Raw genomic sequence first — 21723 nt, 5'->3', positions numbered from 1 at the left:
AGATCTTTTGAAGATAGTTGAGAACCACATAGAAGCCTATGCCTGGGAATGTGAGAAAGAAAGAAGACTGAGCCAGCAGATGTCTTCAATAAATGAAGGCAGAAAGTTCCTGAGAAAGGTTTGTTCATCCTCATCAAGAAGTACAGATTGACAGACTCCTCCTGCTTTTCCCCAAACCTCAAAATTCTATGCCATTTGCCTCCTAGGTGGAAAACATCTCACTATTTTCAACAGCAGAAATTTAGCATATGTGGGCATGTCTGGAAGGGGATACCATGTGGAGAATGGCAAGGGACTGGTCTCCAACTACCTCGAGGCTTAATAGGAGGAAAGGGGTATGAAGTTACAATGGGAAGCATTTGAAATAATAGGTTAATAAAACCAAAGCTGAAGACTTACACTAGCACTCCTACCTTTTCAACATGTCTTTATGCCCATCATCTCCATTTATTTACAGGCCCTTGAAGTTGGGTCATTCCATCCATTTATCAGATGGAGAACTGAGAGTTATAGAAGTCATACAGCTAGTCAGCCACGGTCGGAATGGTGGATTCTGATTCTTGGTTCTCCACATTTTCTGTGCTACCTGATATCAACCAAGGGCCTGAGGAACTGAGGTGAGCAATCAAGGGTGGCTGAGGCAGTTCCTCCTTGGGGCTGCTGGATCCCCACTATCTTATCTAGGTCATGTGGAGAGCACACCAGAGAGCTCTGAGACACTGAATCTCTAGTGCCAAAGCAAAGCTAGAAGAGGAAAGGTAGGTGGGAGCAGGCTTGGCAGAGCTTCAGGGAAGCCTCTGAGAAAAGCCACAGAGCTGCCTTGCTGACAAAGTCCCCGGGGCCCTGCAGTCCTGGTGGCCCAAGCCAGTGGTTTGGTTTTCTGTTACATCCTGGAATATGGAACGTCTGCTTTTCAACTTTATAAATGAGAGTGAAGGCAGTGCTGGACCAAGAGCAAGTATCAGTAAAGAAAGCCTAAGGGCAGGAGCCTGTCCATGTCCCAGCACAGCCCCAACCAGAGTGGGAGCCCAGGGACCCCAAGGGCCCCATTAGAAACCAGAGCCTTGGGGTTCTTCAGATCCCTCACTTGGGGACATCTCCCACTGTGCCTCCTGCTCAGGTCAGACAGGAATGATGGATTGCACGCAGGGGGAAAAAACAGATTGCTGATCCCATCCCCAACATTCCACTGCCACTGAGCAGAACTTTTCAAGAGAGCTTCTGCGGTTTCCCTGCTATCTTCCATCACTGCCAAAGTGCAAGGAGTCCCCAGTTGCCCCAGGCAAAAGCCCTGGCTCCAGGACCCTTTCTGAGATTATGTTCTACAAAGTTCAGGAGGATAAATAATCCACTCACTTGTCTATCAGAAAATCTCCTCTTATCCAGATTGCATTACTATAAGCCTTCTCTCCACAGCTCTGCTTGGTGCCTCAGTAGTGAACATTGAACTGAGATGAGTTAACTACAGCCTGTTATGGGGGATGATTGTCATGACCTCAGAAGTTTCCTCCTATGGGTAATATGTCACTGACAGCCTCAACCAGGCTACTAGGAAAGGAAACAATAAATAGATATCCACTCAAACTCTAGCATGCATCAGCTATTTTCCATCCAGGAAAGGTTTATGTCACAATGATTATTCACTGAACAAATGGTTTAAGCCTCTAATAAGTGTCAGGGACTGTGGTACATACTAGGGATTTGATGGTGAACCATACAGAGTTCCTGCCTGCACAAAGCTTATGCTTGACTTATAGGCAAGAAAATGGACAAAGTAGAGTGTGATGTGTCCTATGACAGGGGGCACACACAGACACTGTGGGATCACCTAAAGGGAGAACAAAGCTAGACATGAGAAAGGAGGTGGTGTCAGGGAAGGCTTCCTGGAAGAGGGGACCTTTATGCTGAAGGAAGAGTCAAAGTTACCCAACTGAAGAGGGGAGGGAAGTGGTTGAATATGTCTGGAGCAGAAGGGAAGGGCTTATAATAAAAGAAGGTGGACAAGTACTCAGGGGCCTGAACAGGCTGAGCCTTGTAAGCCATGGTAAGCAGGAGGGTTGTTATTCTAAGGAAGGTGGAAAAGCCATTGAATGAGTTTAAGGAGCAGAGAAGCATAATGGATTTCCATCTCAGAGAGCTCCTACATGCTGCTACGGGACTCTGTCAAAGCAGGGACAGGGAAGATGTGTCAGGGACAGATAGGAGGTCATTGCAGAGATCCAGGCACAAGATGGGAGGACAGTGAGCCAGGAGGGCAATGGTGGGCCTTGAAGGAAGAGAACAAACTCGGGGCCAAAGAGGACAAACACCTAAGAGGTAGAACCCTCAGGCCTTCTTGAGGGGAAAAGAGAGAGGAGTCCAAGCTTGAGACTTTGGTGACTTGCTACTGAGCAAGGTGAGGATCTCAGGAGGAGAAGCAGATTGGTACAAGGAGCGGGGGTGCAGTGGGAGCTGTGTTGGGGTTGAGGTGCTGGTGAGGCATCTGAGTGGAGATGTCCTGGATATACATGTCCAAGCTCAGAAGAGAGATCTGGGCTGTAGCTCTATGTTCTAGTTTGCTAGCTGCCGGAATGCAATATACCAGAAACGGAACAGCTTTTAACAAGGGGAATTTAATGAGTTGCTAGTTTACAGTTCTAAGGCCGAGAATTAAAACAAGTCTATAGAAAAGTCCAATCAAAGGCATCCAGGGAAAGATACCTTGGTTAAAGAAGGCTGATGAAGTTCAGGGTTTCTCTCTCAAGTGAGAAGGCACATGGCGAACACAGTCAGGGTTTCTCTCTCAGCTGGAAGGGCACATGGCGAACATGGCATCATTGGCTAGCTTTCTCTCCTGGCTTCCTATTTCATGAAGCTCCCTGGGAGGTGTCTTCCTTCTTCATCTCCAAAGGTCGCTGGCTGGTGGACTCTCTGCTTCATGGTGCTGCAGCATTCTCTGCTCTCTCTGAGTCTCTCTGAGTCTCCAAAATATTTCCTCTTTTATAGGACTCCAGTAAACCAATCAAGACCCACTCAAATGGGTGGAGACATGTCATCCCCTAATCCAGTTTAACAACCGTTCTTAACTAAATCACATCAACTAGGGAGATGATCTCATTACAGTTTCAAATATACAGTAATGAGTAGGGATTATTCTACCTTTAAGTAATGAGATTTATATTAAAACATGGCTTTCTTAGGGGGCATATATCCTTTCAAACCAGCACACTCTAAGTCTGAAAATACTCAGCATAGAAAAAAGAAACAGAGCCAAGAGAGTGAACGAGATGGCCTGGAGAGAGTGTGTAGGGGGAAGAGGGGCAGGTGACCCAGAACCCAGCCTGGAGGAAAACCACAACATGCAATGCACGATGCACACTGCCTGCAAAGTCAGGGTGGCACAACCTAACTCCGAAGCCCAATTCCGCCTCTAAGGATTCCCCCACGTTGGCCTCACCCCAGCTTGGGTGCCACGCACACCTACTCCCCCCCTGGCTGGGTCTCCAGATCCTGCATCTAGCTCAGAAGCTCTAGGCCAGTGATTAAATTTGCCCCTTGTGTGTAAATGTTGTGAACTGCAAACCATATATGACAAATAGGTTGTGTATGAGCATGTTTTTGTCCATAAAGTACCAACTGACCCAGATGTGTGCACGACATCCACACACGCAAACATACCCACGCCTGCAGCCTGTCTAGATGAGCTCATTTAAATCTACTCTTACTGAACATTAGAAGTGGTTGTTCCCACTTTGAACTCTAAATTTTCCACTAAAAATAAAACAAAAAGCTGCTTGAATAAATGTAAAGTTATAACAGGAAGAAAAAGGAGAAAACACATGTCAAACATCTTATCATGTTGTCACATTAAATTCTCACGGCTACCCCACAAGATGGGTTTTACAATCCCACAATGATGAAAACAAGATTCGAACTCAGGTCTGACTCCAAAACACTCCCCCTAAATCACACTGGGACCACAGCACGATGGGTCTAGACCACCTGTACACCTGTACAGATTTTTAATTTGGGGGAAGGGAGAGTAGAAAGAGGTTCTAAGCAAAGGAAATTTGGCACGGTATGTATGACTTACAGGTTTATTTCCTTTATTCATTCAATAAATAGTCATCAATTTCCTTCTAGGCACTGGAAGGCAAAAGTTGAATTAATGCACATTAATAGTGAACATTCCCTAATTAGGATATCCTACCTACTCTTCAGATGGGCTATAATTCTTTGTGGGAGTCTCTGACTGAGCCTCCTTCGAGAATTGCTGTCATAACTGCTTGTCAGGGAGAGATGAAGCCCTTGAATTTAACATGGCTCTGGGAACTGTATTCTTTCATTTTCTCTCAGGCCCAGCCTTGAAAGGCCACCACTTGATTTTGCTTCACCTAGCAGGAGATTATCTTTTACAACAGAGCTACAAAGGGGCCTAACTGATGAATTTGCTAATGGATTAGCCCAAGTTGGTCTTAGCTCTACCAGCTGCCCTACTGATCAGACCCTACACACAGGTATTGTATTCTGCTGGATTCATGGCCAAAGGGACAGGGACTCTAACTCAGTAATTAAACATCCAATTTGTGAGCTTGGGCATCCCCCCACACCTTACTTCTCTCTCCCTTCTCCCTCCCATGCCTCAGCTTCTCTCAGCAGGAATGCAGGGCAAAAATCACCAAGTAATCCAGTAATCAGCAAGTAAACACTGAGCTCTTTCTAGGGAAGATATTACCACTTCCCTCAGAAAGCCCTCAATTTAGCAAGACTGATACACTCCCATCCCCTGTCTCTCTCGCATCTGCAGGGTGAGCTCCATGAGCTTGAAGTTTCACTGTGCAGTTGCCGCCAACCCCAGAGGACTAGATACCAGAGTACCACGGCTGACCTGGAAAAGTCTCTCCTCTAATTGGGGCATTGCACATGGGGACTGCTAGGACACCCTCAGGCAGGGGGTGCTAAAGATCCCTGTCACCAGCTGTCTTTTTGGCTCTGGCTGGCCAAGCTGAGAATGACTTGCTTGAGTCCAAGGCCCGCCCTCCCCTGGTCTACGCTGACTCCATAATGCCACCAGCAAGGCCTCTTTGTCTGCTCTCTCTCGGGGATACCACTGGATAATCTGGATAAGCTCGTATTACTACTAATAATGGACTTTTCTGCAGTATTTACCACGTGCCAGACGTGTGCTCCACGTGGATAACATGTAAGTCTCATAATAACCCTCTGGCATAAAGTGCTAATTTGTCCTTATCACAGATGATGAAATGAACAGACAGATATGCGAAGTAACTTGTCCAAGCCAGTAAGCGGCAGAGCTGGGATCTAAACCCAGGCATTCTAGCCTCGGAGGCTGCACACTTAACCTCCACACAAAACTGCTTCAGGACCAGAAGCCAGTGGTCCACGTAGTTTGAGTGTTTGGAAGATGACCCCCTGCCCTTTGCATAGCCCTTCCAATAAGCATTTAAGTAGCTCAAAATTCCACCACTAAAATAATTCCTCTGGCAACTACAAAACAAATCTCCTGGAAGGATGTGGGGACGTACAAGGAGCCACAATCAGTGACAGGCCCTTTGTCAAGTACGAAAGTCTATCGGCTCTTTCCCAGATCTCCAGGGAGGTACACGCTGATGTAGGGCAAAGGGGAGGACAAACATGAGGTCAGAGAGGTGGATAAAAGGGAGGAGTGAACTCTAAATCAAGAACAATACACAGAATTTGAGAAAATTCCACCTCTGCTACTTGCTAGCTCTCTAATCTTGGTCAAGATAATCAACCACTACACATTTCAGCTTCCTCAACTATAAAATGGAAATAACAGGAGTTGCTTTGCAGTGTTATTGTGTGAATCAGATAAGACTGTGCTTGCGAAGCACTTAACCCTGTGCCTAGCACATAAGGTGGGTATTAAAGCAAGAATTTTTGTTATAATTATTGTTATTGTTCAAGGAAAGTATGCCTGATGAAGGCTCTGGGAAACCAGCAGGCAAGGTGAGCATCTGAGTAAGTGGCAGGAAAAAAGACTTAAGAGAGAGAGAGATGAATGTAAATGATTTTGCAAGTATTCTCAGGTCCATTAATATATTCCTTTAGTCATTCATCAGCCATTTTCTACTCAAACCTACTATGTGTTGGGTGATATAACTACAAAGATAACTAGGAGAGAACAAAGTTCCTGTCCTAAAGTCTTTGCTGCCCAAGAAAGTAGCTGGATGAGAGCTCCTGTTAGCATGGATTGACTTGGTTCTAGCTTCCCAAGGCGTATGGTTTGTTTGACAAGACTTTTTCCCTGGCCAACTACCTAGAGCTCCAGGTATGAGGAGGTCATAAATGAGTATGGGGGTGGAGGTGCAGGTGTGAGGTGATAATCACCCCTACCACAAGTTTTGCCAGGTCTCTGTCACCTGCATGCTGGAGTGTGACTGTGAGTGAGGACTGCAAGGTGGTGGCGGCCAAGAAAACAAGGCCTGAACAAACGAATGTGGGGCTGGTGCCCCTTCCTGGATTTCTTCCAAATCCATCATTCCGTGTTTCTCCCTGTTAATTCTTCCATCCTTTCCCCCCATATTTTAAGTTTCTACCCTAGTCCCTCTGATGCCTTCATCACCTGAGGAAGAGGAAGAAGCACATGTTTCAGTAGCAAAAAAACCCCGAGTTTGAGTGCCAGCTCTATCAGATACTTCCTAGATATGAGGTCTAGGGCAAGAAGCACTAATCTTCTGACCTTCTATTTCTTAATCTGTGCGATGGGGATCATAATATGGAACTCATAGTGCTACCAAATGAAAGCATTGTAAGTGTTATGTGAAAAGGAGAGAGATCTTGCTATGTACATTTCCTGGATCTTCTTAGACAAACCCTGGTTTTAGACATTACAGATCAGGATGTACCGGAAAGTTAGCACCAAAAATAATAACCGTAAGTCAGCTGCTAAGTTTAAAGGAAATATAAATAGTGCTGGCCTGGGAGTAAATGTGGTCTCAAGACCCACACTGAGGAGCTGTTTGATGTGGGGCACAGGTTTCCATCACCGGTTTAAATGACAGCAGCTGCCACCTAGCTCTAAGATTCTATGACTTCATGAAAATGCGCATATCAAGCTGTTCGCTCTTATAAAACTACACTTTAAAAAAAAAAAGATCTTTACATATGGGTCATCCATTATAAATCCCGGAGAAGTTGTGATGCTTGAGAGAATTCTTATAACCAGTGAAAGTAAAATAGCCATTTGAGATGTGATATATCGAACGGGCTAAATAACACTGGGGAGGAAAATCTCAACTCTCCTCTACTAGCTGTGTCATAGGGAAAGACTAACACCAGAATACCAGAGAAAGGAACTGGAGTCACTTGGACCAAAAATTAGTAAGGTGGGCAAGACAGCCTAATACAGCCCCAAACAGAAAAGTAACCAGCCAGTTTTCATCTTCTTTTAGAATCATATAAACAAAGGTGATTATATTGCAATAGAAGAGATTGAAGCGGAGACTTAAGGAAGAATTTCCTGAGCGCGGAGATGAGCAAGGGGACCAAGTGGCTGTGTGCGCGTCCTGAGTCAAGCAGGTGTGCTCAGAGGCAGAGGCATGCCCACAATGACCTTTTCAAGATTCCTCTCGATCCTTTCAAAAATCTGTTCACAACTGTACAATACACCTGCTCTTTCGCACAACGACAGTAGCCGCCTCCAGTTACCTTCGCAGTTTACATATTCTCAGGCTGCCCATGTTTCCCCTGCCGGCACAGTAGACCCCATGGTGTAAGCACTGCTTTCACAGATCTGTGCACGCGCCACGCTGGTATGTGATAATCACTTCATATTGCAGTTAGCAAAGAGGAGAAAATGAAACTCTCTCCTGAATTGGAGACTGGAGTGTTGTGTTTCATCCTTTTTGACAGCCAAAAGCCAATTTAGGACTCTCTGAAAAGCCAAATTTGCCAGGAAAAAAAAATGTGGGTATCTTCTTAATTCTCCCAAGCTCACTACAGGACTCAAATCAGTGCTTGCTGAGGGAAGAAAAATTAATGTGGACTATAGTTTATGGATCATTGCAGCTAGAGAAACAAGGAAGTGGAGAGTTCATACACAATTTGCACTTTTTTTTTTTTGGCAAGACTCCTAAAAGCTAGCAGGACAATAATCATAAACACTTATTGAGAGCTCGCTATGTACAAAGCAATGTTCTAAGCCCTTTGTATGAATTAATTCATTTCAACATCACATAAACCTTATGAGGCCCAGATATAGGGAACTTGCTCAATGCGATACATCTACTAAGTCCAGAAGTTGAAGCCAGGCTGTGTGGCTCCAGAGCCTGTGTGGTAAGCCCCACACTCTTTGCAAAGAGATGCAGATGCAAACCATTTTTATAGACGTGGGCTTGGGTCCTGTCCCATATAGCTCTCTCACCACCTCTCCCCGAGTCCTCCTCAACTTCGTGACCCTTGTACTTGAGACCTAGACTTCATCTGAGAGTAACTTCCAGAGGACAGGGATCCATTAGCCAAATCCACCACTAGAGACCATGTCAGAAGTCAGCTCAGGTCTCCCCAGAACTCAAGCCGCATTCATCGGTACTCCCAACTCCACTGTCAAATTGTAGGATTTTTCCCAGCCCATAATTTATTCTCTGTCCTTGGGCCAGAAAGTCAATAGAACATTTAAAACAAAGTCTCCAAATGACCCCCTCCTTAAAATTATTTTCACACCCCTGGGGGCTCTCCTTTGAGGTGAGAAAACTCCAATCAGGGTTTCATCACCATAAATAATGCATCAGGGGTGGGCCGCGGTGGCTCAGCGGGCAAAGTGCTTGCCTGCTATGCCGGAGGACCTCGGTTCGATTCCCGGCCCCAGCCCATGTAACAAAAACGGAAAAACAGAGTACAATGGAGCAAGAAAGTGTTTGGAAATGTTTCCCTTTCTTCCTTCCTTCCTTCCTTCTATCCTTCCTTCCTTCTCTCTGTCTTTCCTTTAAAAAAAAAAAAAAAAATAATGCATCAGGCTTTTACCAAGAGTCAGTAAAGCAGGAAACAATTGGAAGGGTCCATTATCTCCCAGGGTTAGTGATTGGGCATTGTGATTAATCCATTTATTTACTATTCAGATGAACACCTTACCAACCCACAGTAAGAGTCAGTAATTGCTGAATGTTGAATAGGTTCATGAATAAGGTTCATAAATAACCCAAATGTACCCATGCTTTGTGGCTGTAACACCTTGATTCTCAGAATTCTTTGCTCACTTGGAGTTTGAAGGTCTACATTATAAGTATAGCAGGGGACTGGGAGATAGGATCCTAAATTGCAAGGGATGGGTGGCTAAAACCCAGAAAGCTAGTGAATTTATTCAGAAGTATGCTAATCAATTTAGTCAACATTGATTAACCATTTCTGTGTGTCAGGCACAGGGCAAACTAAGCACAGGGACCACCAAAAAATTTCATAATCTAACTGGATAAATTGACATTCAAACAACAATCTTGCGGTAGTTAAAGTGAGAGACAGATGTTAGGAACACACTTGTACTAAGGAAATCGGCTTTATCCTGTAGGCAATAGGGAAACATCCTAAGTTTTTAAAGAGGTGTCTGACACTGAGTGGGACTTGTACTTCCAAAAGACAGCTGAGTTGTGATGTTGAGGCTGGATTAGAGAAGAGGACAAACAGTTCAGAAGCCACTGCCCCAGTAACGACAAGAGCTGAGGAGGACCTGCCTCAGTCCTTAGCGTCCTTAGCAGTGACTAAAAAGAGGGTGGGCTGGAGGCTTTGCAAACATTTCAAAAGGTTTCTGATGAGACACGGGGAGCAAAGGAGAAAGAGGAGAGGGTGATGGGAAAAGGGGGGTGGTGGTGCAGGGAGGTGCCCCTAGCTGAAGCAAAGGAGCATATCTGAGAGAGCTGGAGAAAGCATAGATAGAATGAACATAGCTGCACGTTGACCCTCTGCCAGGGGCTGTCCCAGCATCTCCTTATATCCTACACCGTCCCTACACAGTTCCATCAGGAGAACCAGCTCAAGTTAACAAACGAAGGGACTGAGGTTAAAGTGGTTAAATAATATACCTGGGTGCCCACAAAGACTGTGCCTTGCTGCTTCCATGGCTATGCTCCCCATTTCACCTCCTCGAAGGAGGCCTTGGTCACAGTGTAAGTATTTTTATTCTTTACTCCCTTCTTCCTGCTTCAGAATTAAAATATCCTTCCCTACCTTTACCTTGCGAAAGCACCCTTCCTCCATCCTCCTTGCTGACCAACCCCCATTTTTGCATCTTTCCCTTCTAAAGGAATCCTCTCCTCCCCACTCCTCACCCACTCCCATTCACACATGACATCTTTTCAGAAATAGCAAGTGTAGGGCAAAGAGCAATGGATCAAAAGTGGGGCAGTCTGTGACCCAAGCCTGACTTGATCCTTAACAAACCAGGCAAGTTTCAGAAATTGTTTGTGTCTCAAACTCAGGGTTTTTAACCTATAAAATGGAGGATAAAAAATGAGTAGTAACCTTTGCTTATCTCACGGGATCATCGTGAGGATGAAATGAAATTAAGGGTTTATAAACAACAGCAACAAAAGGGAGGGACACGTGCTACAACATCATTGGGGTTTTCTGGCAATAATCCCAATAATCCCTTGTGCTGGTTTGAAAGGATGCATGTACCCTAGAAAAGCCAAGTTTTAGTCCTAATCCCATTTTGTAAAAGCAGCCACTTCTTCTAATCTACTCTATACTGTATTTTTGAAACTTTAGTTAGATTATCTCTCTGGAGATGTGACTCAGTCAAGAGTGGTTGTTAAACTGGATTAGGTGGAGACATGTCTCCACCCGTTCTAGGTGGGTCTTGATTAGTTTACTGAAATCCTATAAAAGAGGAAACATTTTGGAGAAAGCTGGAGATTCAGAGAGAGCAGAAAAGAACGACAGAGCCATGAGAAAGCCACAACAGAGAACACCACAGAACCACAAAGCACAGTCCACCAGCCAGTGACTTTTGGAGACAAAGAAGGAAAATGCCGCCTGGGGAACTGGAGAGGAAGCTAGCAGATGACACTGTGTTTGCCATGTGCCCTTCCAGCTGAGAGAGAAGCCCTGGCCATGTTTGCCATGCGTCTTTGCACCTGAGAGAGAAACCCTAAACTTTATTGGCCTTCTTGAATCAAGATATCTTTCCCTGGATGTCTTAGATTGGACATTTCTATAGACCAGCTTTAATTGGGGCATTTCCATGGCCTAAAATTTGTTAACTTGCAGCTTATTAAATTCCTCTTTTTAAAAACCGTTCCATTTCTGGTATATTGCTGTCCAGCAGCTAGCAGACTAAAACATCCCTGTTTCCTCAGGGCAGGGGCGGGACCCTTCCCGTCTTTTCCTCCACCTGGTTATCCCTAGCAAAGAGAGTGTTTATTTAAGGCCTGTTGAATTAAGAACAAGGACCACTATCACCATCAGCACTCATGTACACAACACACACACACACACACACACACACACACACACACATACACAGAGGTGCCCTTGCTGCTCTCCCACCATCAATGCAGACAAAACACAATTTACCACTTTCAGAAATACTGCTCTAGTCCTGGCTTCTTCCCCAAACAACCCGTTCCTGGAGGAAAACCAAGTGATTGTCACGCTGCTTGGATACCTCTGCTGGGCACGTTTGACCAAATCTGGGTTCTTCCTCTTCTAGAAGGAAGTTGCTAAGAACCGAACCCCTAGACCCACTCCCCTCCCAAGAATGACAGCCAGATCTACTCCTACCCGCCCCCTGCCCCAGCCGCCTTTGTGCAGGGCACGCAGCGTGATTTTTCTCTCTCTCTCTCTCACAGGAGCTCGGCCGCCTCTACTGCTGTTTTCATTGATGCCTTGAGCAGAGCTGGCATGTGCAACTGCTGAGAAGGGGGAGAACAGAGCGGTGAGGGTAGCAAGTAAAAATAGCCTGGCGCGCGCCGCTCGGCCTACCCCTGACGCCTTTAACCCTAGGCGAGGCAGAGAGGGCAGCAACAGCCGCCGCTGCACACTGCGGAACCTGGCAGGGGTCTGCACCCAGGGCAATCACGCCGGTGCAGCGGCTAGAGACCCTCGGAAACTATTTTTAGAAAAAAACAAGCGGAGGTGGCGGGTAGGATAAAGAGGGGAGGCCGGGGTGGGGGTGGGGAGAGCTCTTTCTCGCTTTCAGCGCTCCAGCCACCTGGTTGCACCGACTGCTGCTATGTGCCTTCTCTCCCAACACTTTACGAAAGTACGGCCTTGACTCTGAGCTATTTTTAGAGAGCCCTTGGGTGGGTGGGTTTTCAGAACCCCGAGGGCTGGGGTGGGGTGGATGTTGGGGTGGAGGTTGATAAGGCTGGTTTTCCCGCTGTGAGGCTCGGGGCTTGTACTAACCATCATTCTGAATGTCTGCTCTCAGTTCGGGGGAGGGTGTGCGTGGAAAGTATGGGGGTGGAATGAGGTAGGGAAATGGAAGTGGCAAGGGGCTGCACGTGTGCTGGCTTTGCCCTAACTCAAGGAGATGGCATTAGCTACTGAATGCCCCACTGCTTTTAAGCCCCAGAGCGTGTTTGTTTCTAAATCGACAGCAGCCAGATGCATGCTGCTTCTAGTCTTTCAGAGGATTTTTAAAAGCTTTGCTGCCTACGCTGTGAGGTAGGGGTTAGCTGAAGAGTGAAGACCCCGAGAGAAGATTGGGAAGGGTCCCTGTACTTGTTACTTTCTGGCAAGACAGAAGGACAATCCCCACGCCACACCCCCATCCCCGCCCCACGCTGCATATGGGTAACCATATGTGAAATGTACGGCAGCCCCACCAGACACCGGCTATTAATAGAGCCCGGGAGTTTGCTCTTTGTGTCTTTTTCCTGCCACCGAGTAAGGGATGATCTTCACACACATACCCCACTCCGCCCCCACCTCGGCGCACCGTTTCTCCAGGAAGGTAAGGGGGCTACCCACGCTGATCCCCTTCGTGACTACAGGTGCCTGGAGCCTATGGACTAGTCCAGTTATAATGACAGGGAGTCAGTGTGAGGAGAGGGGACACGGCCCGAATCTGGGGAGCAAAACCCAGCAGGGTTCCGCGGCTCACGGCCAACTGGACAGTAGAGAAAGGGCAGCTATTGGGCTTCCGAAGGTGTGTATGGGGGGGTGGGGGCTAGAGCGCAATTTGTGGAACTAGCGCGACCTCCCGAAAAGCTGCTGCGGGACGCGCGGCTGCAGACCCATTTCTCGCAGCAGCCGGCGGCGCGCGGCCCCCACCGCTTTCCCAGGCTCGGCTGCTGCAGGGTCGGGCGCTGTCCCTGGTGCTGAAGGTGGCCGCTAGCGGTGTACCCTTCCCGGATTGAGCGCCCCTGAGGCGGCTCTAACATCCGAGATTGCAGACCTCTCCCCTCTCGGGTCTGGTCAGCAGGTCTGATGGTGGTGCTCAAATCCTACACTCTGCTTAACTGGGCCCCCACCCCCACCCCGAGGCCGGGAGCTCTCCGCGGTGCTGCGGGGACCGAGAGCTCGGGGACTGACTCGAGCTTGAAGGGTAAAGCTGAGGCAGAGGCAGGAGATGGTCAAGGCACTGCAGGGAGCGAACCTGGCCCCGATCACCCATCCCTGCTCTGCACAAAGCCGGGACCCGGGAGTCCTTACGGAGCCCAGGGGAGAGGGCAGGGAGCACGGCTGCCCAGGGTTTAGGACTTGGGGTAAGAAGAAGCGAGCAGCGGGTGGCAGGAGAGGGTGATGGGGTGAGAGCGACTCTTTTGCATTTTCAAAAGGGAGGGGACCTGAGACATGCACTGTCTCCCCCCACCCCCAACACACACACACACACACACACACACACACACATACACACACACACAGAGGCCGGCTGAAGCAAGCGGGATGAAGCTGGGTAAAGTTTGGCACTAGGTGCTGAGCAGCGGCGGCGGCGGCGGCGGCGGCAGCGACAGCGGCGGCGGCGCGGTGGTCCGGGGTGGGCGGCCGGGGTCGCAGAGAGCCCCGACTGTCTCGCCTTCTTACCTCGGTGTTCTCGGTAGCGTTCTCCGCCATTTTCCTCCTCAGGAGCAGGCAGCGGGAGGAGTGTTTCATGCCCATAAGAGCCAGCAAGGGTTTGGTGATACAGAGATAGTAGAGAAAGAGAGAGCTGGTGTCGCTTTAAAAGAGAGAGAGAGAATGGGGGGGAAAAAACCCAACCCAGCCCCTCTGCTGGAGCGTCAGCCGATACAATCAACCACGGTCGAGTCTTTCCTGCAGTGTCCACTTTGTTTTATTTTCCTCCCTTCTCATCTGATTCGGATTCCTTCACACACTTTCAAGTTCTTCTCGCGCGCCCCGACCCCCTCCCCGCCCCTCTCCACGCGCGCTGTGGGCTGATCAGGAGTGAAGCAGCCCCGAAGGCTCCGCGGCGGCGGCGGCTTTCCCCTCTCGCGGCTGCTGGCAAAGTCCGGCCGGCCCGAGGCAGCCACCAACTCCTCTCAACTTCTGCGGATCGGCTGGGCGAAGCAACACGCTTCCTGCGCGTCTCTCCTAGGGGCTGAGCCGGGTGAGTGGGGGCGGGGTAGGAGGTTCGGTAGAGCAGGCGGCAGCTGGGCGCAGACCGAAGGCCCCCAGCGCCCCCGGGCCCGCCCCCCTCTCCCAGGCTCCAGGGGTCTCTTGGCAACCTCCACTCGCGGGCTCTATGGAAAACTTGAGCGAGGGCAAGGGCTGCGCGGACGTAGCGGGGCCACGCGAGAGGCTTGGAGGAAGCAGGCGAGGGGGCCTGGACTCTTGCAGGTTCTTAGACCTCGGGCGCGAGTCCTCCCACCGTGGGGCTAGCTCTGGACAGGGCCGGGCCACAGTTACCTCGTCCCCACCCCACTCCACCCCCAGTTCTCGCTCCTCTGCCAATTCCTGGGTCCTTCCTCGCTGAATTACAGTTTGGAGAATGAAGGGATGGGTGTCTCGATGGGGGTGGGTGGTGGGTAAGGTTTTTAACTCCTTAAATCCTAGGGCTAAGTGAGGCATCATTATTTCTTCTTTTCCCCCATTCTCCCCTATCCAAGGCACACGCGAGTCCAAGCCCCTCTCGGGCTGAGAGAATGGAGTGAAAGTAGCAAGCTTGGGGAAAGAAGTGGGGAAAAAAGGCAAATGGATGATCCTTGAGTTGATGCCTGCAGTCGTGCTCCCCCACCCCAGTCTTTCCTGGCAGCCCCCTGCGCACACATTTCTCTTCTCCCTCCCCCTTCCCCCACCATCGACAGATTTTGTAATCCCATTTATGGGAAAGAGGGAGGACGTCACATACCCATTAGGATTCTCTTCATCCTTTTTAAAGAGAATTTTGGGCGGCAGCAGGGGGTGTAAATTTTTATACAATGCATTCCTGTCTTCACTTTGAGAGCTTCTTTTTCTCTGTCTTACTGGCCATCTGTCAGGCGGGTGGGAGATAGAACCAAGGGGGCGGGCTCCACTCTGCCTATTCTATTGCAATGCTTCACTCAGTCTGACTCTTTCAAAAGACAGCTTGCACTTTCAAGCTTTCAGCCTACCAGTCAAGGACAGGGTCCCAAAAGATGCTTTTTGAGCATCCTGGCTGTCTTCACTGAATCCCTGGCTGTCTTCACTGAATCCCTGCCTGTACTCATTTGGAGAAGTCAGTCCCACCTGCCCTATCTGTTTTTATCATCACCTTTGACAACCCTGAAATGTGAATCTGATTGTCCTCAGCTCACCCGAGAGTTCACAGAAGAAAAGGGCCAGAATCATGGCCAGTATTAAAGATGCCCCATCACCTGGCCCTAGGGGAAAGAGAGGACACTTCTGAATGAGTGGAGGAGAGAAATGAGTGGTAGGGAGAGAAGAGGATGGAGAGTGAAAAGGGTAAAAAGGGGCTTGGGTGACTGAGTTAATGGAAGTGTGTATGTGTGTGTGTGTGTTGTGTGTGTGTGTGTTGGGGAAGAATTAAATGCAAATGAAAGAATGACCTTAACCTTTTCCTTAGATCACAGAACTTGATGAGCTAGGTGTAAGCAAGCAGAGTCTTTGGCATCACCTGGTCTTTCCCCTCTTCTTTCACATCCTGCCTGCATGCAGAAAGTGGAAGCGTGGTGAATAAGGTGAAACTAGAGAATGACTTTCACCCTTTGGAACCCCGTTTGTCTCAGAGACAAAAGATTCTGGGCAACAGCTAATCCCCTAACCAGAGAGTCCCAGTTCTTGTACAATCAAAGAAAATCAGAGCAGAAAGGATTCTTCCAGCTCTTTGGTCCATTCCTCTCATTTTACAGAAAAGGACCCTAAAGTCAGAAAGAGGAAGACATTTGTCCACGGTCCCCCTGCAAGCTGATGGAGCATCTGAGACCAGCTCCCCAGCCTCCAGGCTCTCAGTCCAATACTCTCCCCAGCCCCCACCCCACACCGTTTCTGCTTGTGAATCCATTCTGTGACTAACCAGGGAGGAGGGGAGCTGAAACAAGCTCCCACCGAAATAGGCTGCTGCCTGTGCGTGATTATGTTGCTATGAGAACCTCAGTGGGTGTGTTTCCCTTATTCTCTGTTGAAATCTCTTGCTTGGCTTGGCTTCTTCCCAAGCACAGACACGACTCCCCTTGGAATGGGGAGTGGAGAGGCTGCGGTAGAGAGCTGTATTCTCATGGCAGGAGCTTTTTGTTCCAACCCATCCACCCAAAGGCAGCACAGGGCTAAGAGTGAGGAGCCTTGGCCACTACAGTGATTCCATAGTGGCTGGAGGACAAGAGTAAACTATCTTGAAAGTGAATGCACCAGCCCCGTTTACCAGCCTTAGATCAGAGAGGAGTTGTCCCTACTATGTCCCAAATATTTACAGATTCACAAGCAAAATAGCTGTTACTTTAAAAGACTAAGCGTTGGGGTAATTTGTTACATAGCGAGAGATTATACGAACACTCACCTCCTAGGGTTGTTGTAAAAATGGATGCATGAGAAGTCCAGCGCATAGTAGGCCTTTCGTAGTACAAATGATCTCAACATCCCTGCCGTTCACTGGAATTCCAACATACTGCGTCTTCTTTGCATAAATGTATTTAAATAGTCTCTTACTAGGTTAATTGGTTCAGTCATTCCACAAAGAATTTACTGGCTATCTCTTACCCAGTAACTCCATTCACAGGCACAAGGTCTGAGGCCACAAAAGATATTGGACCCTTGGTGAACTCCTAGTCCCCTCAGAGGGTCTGAAATGTACAGAACTTTTGTAGAAGAGCTTTGGAAGAGATATGAAGACATATGGGATGACAAACATTACAAGAAGTTCTCCAGGTGTGAAATGGGTAGTTTGGGACAGGGAATAAGATCCTGAAGACACATTTTGCTGAAATTATTTTTCTTGAACTAGCTCTTCAACTAAACTAAATGAATTGAATGTACACGTAAAGTGCCTAGAGCAATGACTGGCTCTTGGTGAGAGCACAAATACTGTGTTTGCTATTTGTTGAGCCCTATGCTTCACTCTGAATTAAACTTGATGGAGCACTTACGTGCAAGAGACTTTTTGTGAACTTACACGTGTTCTCATCTGTTCTTTTCCACAACTCTGAGGTAGGCGCTGTTGTCTACGCATATCCCCACATAACAGATAAAACAAATCACTGAAGTGGTAAAGTCAAGATTCCAACATTGGGTGTCTTGATTCCAGAGCATGACCCTCAAGAAGTAAACCAGATTGAGGAGACAAGGCACAGTTTCTTAACCTGAGCTTCACAATAGTATCACCTGGGGAGCTTTAAATATTCAAGTTTTCTGGCTCCAGCCCCAGAGAGTATGATTTGGTACAAGTCCCTGGGTGAAGGATATTTGGAGATTAAAAGACCTACAGAGGAAAAAATTCCCTAAGTTGCAGAATGGACCCCCCACAACTATAAGAACCCTCAAATGTAGTGAAAGAACGGTCCATCCCTCACACAGGGATTCTTGAGAGCCATGTACAGAACTTATGCGAATGCTTAAGCTAACATGCAAAGGCTGGAATGAGATTCTTGGGGAGGGTTTAATTGGAAAAGTCATCCAGCTTTATGAAATGCTGCAGAAGTAGTTCAGTTTTGTTATCCAGCTTTATGAGCTGCTCCAGTGGAAGTGAGTTTGGTTATTTGGCTTTATGGGATACTGCAGAGGAAGTGCATTTCCTGTCACTATGAAGGTTCAGTTGAACTATCTGGCATGACATTCTTGAGAAGTTGCAAGCAGTAGAAGGTTGAGCTAGGTCTCTAAGGTTCCACCCACCCCATGTTGTAACTTCGTTATTCTTTCATCTCTGAGCCCTCCAGAAGATGAAGGCTATGTGTAGTAGCTCTACTCCAGGGACAAACCAACACCTCCTTTGCTGCCTCCCAAAATCCGGTACCCCCAGAATTGGGATGCAGTTTCTCTAACCTGCAGACTACACTGCCTGGGTAAGCCAGTGCTCTGGCTCATTCAAATGTGGTTGTTACAATTAGCAGAGAGGTATAAGACATGATATGTGGCTTCTTCCCTCTTCCTCCCAGGGAACCTCACACGTGGCCTGGGCTCACAAAGGGCCAAGGCATAGCTGCAATGAATTCACGGCTCCTTAAGAATCAGGCCACAGACATTATCCATCAACCACTCCATGGCAGCTAACCTGGCAGTGCTCTTAGTGTCTTCTGAGCCAAATAGAAGCCAAGCCAAGGCTGCAGCAGCCAGCCACCTGGCTGAGCCTCCAGGCGGCTCCACACCTGGGCAGTTCTGCTCCATGGAAGCCTCTGGTCCTATTTCTGCCTAACCCAAGGCCCAATATTTCTTAAACTATATTCCAAAGATCAACTTGCAAGAGTGCCACTGGCACACACAAAGTACTTTGGTTTTTTTTTTTTTTTGCCATTAAAAGTAGAATATTATTTCTTCCTTGTTCCAATGACATCTGATTTAATCAAATCATTTTACTTTTGTTGTTTGTTGTGTTTGTTGTTTACCCTAATGCTATTTGGGAGGCGTTTTCGTAGTTCTGCATTGATAGCTTAATCCTTGGTGTTTTTGTTCTGAAAAAGAAAGATATGATTGTTACCTACCTTTCTCTCAGGGTAGGAAGGACTCAAAAGACATTCAGACATTTTCTCAGTGGCCTGTGAGGGAATTCGGACTTCTTTGGAGGGAGAAGAGGTAAGAGGGGTACTAAAATATTTTGTCTAAAATGCTGTCACAACAGAAATTTTCTCTTTCTACTTGGTGAGGTTTGTCCACTCTTCTTCTTCCCACCTTTTTCAACTGTCGTAAAGGCTCACCTTTTCCTGGAACACCTCTCCTGAATTCCCCAAACCAGCTAGAAATCAATTCAGTCTATACAGTGCAATACTTCAATACATATTTCCTTCACCCAACCATTATACAGTGCTCCTCTGGGTCAAGCACTGTGCTAGGCATTCTGGACTAAAAGACGAACAGCTACATCCCTGCACTGAAAACACTTATCTTCCAAGAAGAATTGGTTAAACAACTAACTCTAATACAATGCTACAAAACTATAATACATTTAGGTACTATTGGGCCTTAGGGATTAGTTCTTATAGGTTAAATATGGCTATTAATCAATAGCCTATAGTCAGGTGGACCCAGCAAAAAGTTTCTATTGATGTGAACAGGAAGACCTTGGAGACTATAGGGTCTGACTAGAAGCATCAAGGCCTCCACTCAAGCAAATCTGGAACATAGCCTTATCAAATACCCAAGTTCCAGTATGCCTCTGGAATCTCTATAGATGAGAAGTGCTGCTGGTTTGGCCCTCCAAATGCACTGTGTACTGATGTCCCTTGGGGCGTAACACACTGTGATTTGCCCTAGTGCAAGGCTGATTTCTGATGTTTCAGGGGTAGCACCGCTTGAAAATGCACAGTGAGGTGGAGGTAACTAAACAAAGCTGTGTTTGATTCCATAGTTTCCTTTCTGGACCATTTAACCACACTGATCTCTTTCTTCTCTTCTCAGAGGGTTGTTTTTTTTTTTTTTTTTTAATTTAAGCTTTGGTTTTTTTTTTTAACGTAAAACTTGACCCCTTTCAGGTAATGTTAGCGTTTTACTGGGTATTCTTCTCTATTTTCTGCTCATGCAAATATATGCAACCCATGTATAAGTGGGTGCTGTTGGTATATGTTGTATAGAAAAGGAGCCGGGTTATATACATTACTCAGCAGCTTGCTGTCTTCACTAAACAGTGTATCATAGATGTCATATGAGGTCATTCGTTGTACAGCTAAGTCATTATTTCTAATAGCTGTACAATGTCTCGTTGTAAGGCTAGACAATACATTATTAAAGCACGCCCCCCCTCGCCGCCCCGATGGGACATCTAAATTGCTCCTGGGTTCCTGTCCCGCAAAATAATCCTGCCATAACGTTCTTTTACCTATATCCTTATAATGGAGCTTTTATTTCTGAATGATAGCTTCCCAAAAGTTGTATTATTTTAATACATACTTCCAGATGTTTATCTTTCCAAAATTTTGATTCCTAGGACTGTAGCCTGAACCCTCTGAAGGCACAAATCCAATCTTCCTTCCTCTTTCTTACCCCGGCATTAAGTGCAAAAACACCTACTACATTCAAAGCCCAAGATCAGGCACTTGAAGAGGAAGATTCATGAAATAAAACACAGGATTTTTGTTTTAAGGGCATCTTTATGCACCAAGAACCTTACGGTACCTCAGAAAGGGTTCCTGGGAGAAGCTGAGACATAAGGTGTGTCTGGAGGTCTTTACAGGGAGACCAGTCATGTCCAACTTCTGGGCAGCAGACACAAATTTGATGTTACCAAGAGGTTCTGTGATCTGAAAAAAAGAAAAGGCATTGACATCAATATCGAGCTCAGGTGAAACTGCCACAAATGGTCCTCAGGCCTGAGAGGGACCACCCTGATTTTCCTCTTTGTCAGGAAGGGCTTATATGCCTGCAGGAGCATCTTGAGTCACACCGACATGCCCCTGCCACCTGTACACAGCACTGATAAAAACCCCATTGCCTTGGAGCTCACACGCTTCAGGGTCCAGATGAATCTTATTTTATCCCCTTTTAAAACAATATTTTCTATATTCTCACTTGCCCCTGCCTCCACCGCCATTATTCCTTTGCCCAAGAAACTGTACCATTTATAAGTTCCCATATGCATCTGTCCAAGGATTCTTCAAAGTGTGAGGGAGGCAGAGAGGGGACAAGGGGAGAGGAGGTAGGGCCTGGGAGAAGAGCATGGCCTTTGTGGTCGTCCAGACCCCAGTCTATAAAACTGGTTTCAGGACAGTCCCTGCATGGCAGAGGGCCTATGAGGATTAAAGGAGCTAATGGGGATGCAGCACCTAGCATGGTTCCTGGAGCACTGTGATCTAATAAAAGTGAATTTCTTTTCCAGCTCCTCTTAAAGGAGACCATGTCTCTCTACACAAGATCGAGATATAGTGGGCTATGGAGGGAGAGCGTCACTGCAAGGGTCAGGAAACACATGCTCAAGTCCCAGCTCTGTCATTAGATGGCTGGGTGGCATGGGAGAAGTCACCCTACCACCTCGGGCCCATTTCCTCATCTGTAAAAGAAGGGGCTTTGCACGGCACCAGCCCTACTTTGACATTTTGCACAAGGTGTGAATGACAATTCTAACCACACCCAGATCCCAACAGAGGTTGGTTAGTTTCATGTCAAACCAAAATTCAACTCCGGTGGCCAAAAAAACAAAAGCTGAAGAGTAGAAGGCCTCTCCCTCCCACTTGTGAGAATAATTGAATGGAAAGTTACATTCCTGTC

General features: G+C 47.2%; 1 protein-coding gene across 1 annotated transcript in view; it reads right to left on the bottom strand.

The window, feature by feature from the left end:
• Positions 1-21723, bottom strand: part of PRMT8 (protein arginine methyltransferase 8) — a 122763-nt gene that overhangs the window by 77032 nt on the left and 24008 nt on the right. The window contains exons 4-5 of the mRNA XM_077169713.1: positions 20635-20759; positions 13984-18977 (exon numbers count right to left, since the gene is read on the bottom strand). Coding sequence (XP_077025828.1) covers positions 13984-14058 — 75 coding nt within the window. The 5' untranslated portion in view covers positions 14059-18977; positions 20635-20759. The remainder of the gene's footprint in view (positions 1-13983; positions 18978-20634; positions 20760-21723) is intronic.

This window comes from Tamandua tetradactyla, chromosome 7, assembly GCF_023851605.1.
Source record: "Tamandua tetradactyla isolate mTamTet1 chromosome 7, mTamTet1.pri, whole genome shotgun sequence".
Taxonomy (NCBI): domain Eukaryota; kingdom Metazoa; phylum Chordata; class Mammalia; order Pilosa; family Myrmecophagidae; genus Tamandua; species Tamandua tetradactyla.
This window is presented reverse-complemented; position numbering and strand designations above follow the sequence as displayed.